The 4,246-nt window shown below is 34.4% G+C and overlaps 1 protein-coding gene across 2 annotated transcripts in view; it reads right to left on the bottom strand.

Moving 5' to 3' along the window:
* Positions 1-3,402, bottom strand: part of LOC18604815 (protein LEO1 homolog) — an 8,141-nt gene extending 4,739 nt beyond the window's left edge. The window contains exons 1-6 of one of the 2 annotated variants that reach the window (XM_018118092.1): positions 3,115-3,402; positions 1,967-2,307; positions 1,579-1,711; positions 1,283-1,468; positions 955-1,131; positions 456-587 (exon numbers count right to left, since the gene is read on the bottom strand). In XM_018118092.1, coding sequence (XP_017973581.1) covers positions 456-587; positions 955-1,131; positions 1,283-1,468; positions 1,579-1,711; positions 1,967-2,307; positions 3,115-3,228 — 1,083 coding nt within the window. In that variant the 5' untranslated portion in view covers positions 3,229-3,402. The remainder of the gene's footprint in view (positions 1-455; positions 588-954; positions 1,132-1,282; positions 1,469-1,578; positions 1,712-1,966; positions 2,308-3,114) is intronic. The other variant, XM_018118091.1, reaches the window with a different exon arrangement.

Below are 4,246 nucleotides of genomic sequence, written 5' to 3'. Positions count from 1 at the left end.
ATCTGTGTAAAACGTGTTAATCGTGTCGTGTCGTGTTACACGTGTATTAAACGTATACGTGTACGTGTTTTAAATTTAAAACACAAGTATTATTCGTGTCATGTTCGTGTTTAACCTTAACGTGTTTCACGTCTAATCGTGTCTGACACATTTACGACACGAAAACACGAATTGCAAGGTCTAATGAGAGGCCAGTTCCAATTCACAATTATGATCTTGTGGATCACTAGATGCACAGAAAAATGACAACAGATCACCCTCAATTACCAATGAGGAACTTTTCTTTTTCTTTTAATCCAAGTTTGTGAAAGAAAAACAAGAGATATATGATCTTGAGTTTTTTATCAATCCATTACACAATCTAGACAGCTTTGGCTGGGAAATGAATGGAACTAAAAGGATTCAAGATATTATTTACTAAAATAAATAATGTCAAACAGGGGGATGGAGGTCACCTTTCCATGTCTGAGAAAAAGATGTGATTGATCATGCTGTGCCTCTTGCACTGATATGTCAAGAACTTCATTGCCAATTAACAACTGTAAACTCCCATCTGACCATCTCACAAAGCGTGCATTGCTTTCATACTACACACAACAGAGGAAACATAAGAGCCCTGCTTGTTTAACAAACAAACAAATATATATATATATATAAATATCTATATATTATATATATATATATATATATAGAAACTGACAGATTGACAACAAACCACAAAATTATTTTGGAAATTAAATTTAAACAGAAAATAGAATTTTTTTTTGAAAATATTTAACTATTGTAATGGCAAACAATCACCCTACTCACAAGGTCCTTAATGAATTCGTAACCATCCCAAACTTACAGCACATATCAAAAGCACATACATGCAATAAATAGATCTACATTATTTTCCAGCATGCTCAAATCAAATCGTTGAAAATAAGGGGAAGGAGGAGGGAATTTACTCACTGATGCCGTGCCATCTTTATTTCTAATAGTCCTCCAACGCACAATATTGTTTTCCAACCGTATACGTTTTTTTGATCCAGATTCATCCGTCACAAATGTATCTTCCTCCACATATGTCTTGGGATCAAATGGTTTTGGGTCAATGCCCATTATATTAGAAACTTTGATCATGTTCATCTGCAAAAGAACAACTAACGTATAAACTCTGGCCTCAAGTCAAAATGTTGTCAAGTCAACTGCTTAAAGTAACTATAAGAAGACACCATTTAAATGAAGCTAGGTTAGATTCTTTTCAAGAGGGGGGGAAAAGCATGAGAAGAAGATAAACCTTGGTTGGATGAGCTGGACCCGGACGCAATGGAACCTCTAGCTCCAATGGGGGGCCAACTGGCTTCTCCTTTTGTTTCACCTCAACATGCTCGTCATCCGACTCGTAATGAGCATCTTCATCATGCACCATATCTTCAGGTCTTGGACTCTTTCCATAGCTCCCTTCCTCTTCCATAGGAGATCTCTAAGAGACAAAACCACTTATGTCATCCTTCTAACCATGACTGCATGGCAGCCTGAAAGTACCATAAAAGCAAAAATATTACTATATCCCTTCTGACATTTGATACTCACATTTTCATCTTGTTCTATTTCATGTCGAACTGCATATTCTTCAGCTTCTTCATCATCAGAATCACCAAATACATCACGAATTTCAGCAGCTGAATGTGAAAGGTGATTCTGATCCTTCTCCCCCAGTGATTTACTGCCATTAAGCCAAATTTAGCAAAATTGTAAGTACAGCTCATTATGAACAAGAATGCATTTAAAGAATCATTATCATATGATGTTGTGCATCAATTTATTTCTTTCAGTTTTGGCAAAAATACAGACTGACCGCATTTAGAAAACTAGTAATACAATGAAAAAGAATACAGGGTGCAACGAGAAAGACAAACACAAGGAGACACAGGCACACACACACAGAGCATGAGACTGAGTAAGAGATATAGTAGGTCACCTTGGACTTATGGCTTGATCAACCTCCTCATCTTCATTATCAGGATAATGGTTTTCCTCAGACCTCTCTGACCCACTTTCAATTACATCCCTTCTCCGGCTTGTCACTACCCTCTGACCATATTCTTCCTTATCATCACTATCTGTATCTTTTGCCTCACTTTCTTCCCTTTGATCGCCAATATCTACTTCTTGGGAACTTTGTTCTCTTTCCCCCTCACTTTCTCCAGGATCAGGTTCTACATCACGTATGTCACCATCACTCTCCACTTCTGCCTCATCATGCCCCTCCACTTCAGCTTCACCTTCACCCTCAGGCTCCATTGCACCCTCAGCTTCATCCTATATACAAAATCATCAAATGGGTTAATTTCAAGCAATTCTTCGCAAACTAGGACCAACTATCCTTAGGCTTGTTACATCTTTCTTTCTTCACATTTAACCCAGCAAATAACTCCTCAACAACAGCAAGCATCTAGGTGAACTAGGATCAACTACACTGAAGCTTTCATATTCCGTTTTCATCCCAAAAAGGAATGGTGGGGGGGGGGGGGGGGGGGGAGCACTAAACTGGCACAAAATTATCAATTTTATCACTTTGTAAACAACAATTTACTTTTAGAACAAAATCCACCTCTAACTAATCGTATTGGGCTTACTTGCGCCACATTAAGAATGATTTCAGAATAAAATTGGTATTCAAAATATGAATTCCATAATCAAAGGTTAACTAATTCTAGTCAAGCTTCTAAGAAATTAAATTTGAAAAAGAAAAAGATAAGATGAGCTGCTAGACATAATCTTCAAAACTTTAATTCGCAGCTTTAGATGAACCTAAGTACAGAAAATCAGCCATACAACAATGATCAACTTAGTCGAACTAAGCTTTGCATTATCCAAACAAAATCAATCCAAAAAGACAGTATTAACAATGAGGCTAGAATCCATCCTCTAAATTACAAAATTCCTCGAACCAATTCAATCAGTTACGTAACAAAACCTAATTAAAATAATTATTAAATCGATTAACAATTTAAAAAGCACATAATTATCAAACAGATAGCACCGAGCTTGGGAAAAAAATAACCTAGCGATTAAAAACTTAAAAAAAAAAGAATGCTATAAAAAGAGAGAGAAAGTAAAAAATACAGAAGCGTAATTAGGGTGAGGGTTGGATTCGTGTTCAGAATCAATCTCTTCCTCTTCCTCCGACTGATCGCCGAAGAGGTTTTGCATCATCTGGTGCCTCTTCTCCTCCCCCATCGCTCGCTCTCTCTCTCTCGGTGATTGAATGGATTCCTACTGAAACGAACAGCTGCGCTCTTTCTTGCTCGACAGTCGACAACAAGTTAGTTTATTTTTTCCTTTGAAAAAAAAAGCAATTGCGTAAAACCTTTTGGTACTGATAGATCTGCGGCCATTTATAGCCACTGGGTTTCGGCTTACTATTTAAAGTTTAAACCAGCATCTTTGACACGTCAATCGTTCTCCGGGTGCCAGCGACCGATGGGTCCCACTCCTCCCTTTGAGTTTCGAAATTAGAAATAAAAATGGAAGTTTATAACTTATTAATATATAAAGAAGTGATTTATTTAGTAGATATTTATATGCAAAACTTTTTTACGGTTCTTAAAGAAAGGAAAATTTTCTGTTAATTAACGATGTAAACAGGTAATTAGTAATCGATTATCCGTGTTCGGATATTACTTTTAGAGGTTATTTAGTTTAGTTTTTTTAGTTTAAAAGTTATTATTAAGTTTTTATACAAAATAATAATTTTTAAAATTAAGTTAAAATTGTTTGATAAGCTATTTGGTAAAATAAAATATATAAATTCTAATTTTGATTAAAATTATCATAAATGATATTTATATCATCTTCAATCACTCAATAAATTAAAACGAAATAAGTTTGTTTCAAATTTATATACTATTTTAGATATTAAAACAAAAAAAAATCTATATAGAAGTGGAATAACTCTCAAATTTTGTATAATAGTAATAATATTAAATTTGTATTAATCTAGTAAATAATCGGACCATGATGCTTGAATTTCAAAAAAAAAAGAGAAAAAAAAGAATTATTTATGTGACATTAAAATCCTTTCTAGTGAAAAAGAGATAAAACTTTTTAAGTTTTGAATTTTTGGTCTTTTTTTCTCTTAATTTTTGTAAGAACAAAAAAATTTTAGATTTTGCGATTCTGTAGTTTTTTGTTTTTTTCTATTTTTTTTCTAGTAATCTTTGTAGAGAGAGAGAGAGAGAGAGAGAGAGAGAGAGAG

The sequence above is a fragment of the Theobroma cacao genome, chromosome 3, assembly GCF_000208745.1.
Source record: "Theobroma cacao cultivar B97-61/B2 chromosome 3, Criollo_cocoa_genome_V2, whole genome shotgun sequence".
Taxonomy (NCBI): Eukaryota; Viridiplantae; Streptophyta; class Magnoliopsida; order Malvales; family Malvaceae; genus Theobroma; species Theobroma cacao.
The sequence above is the reverse complement of the archived record's forward strand: the minus strand, read 5'-3'. Positions and strand labels throughout refer to the sequence as shown.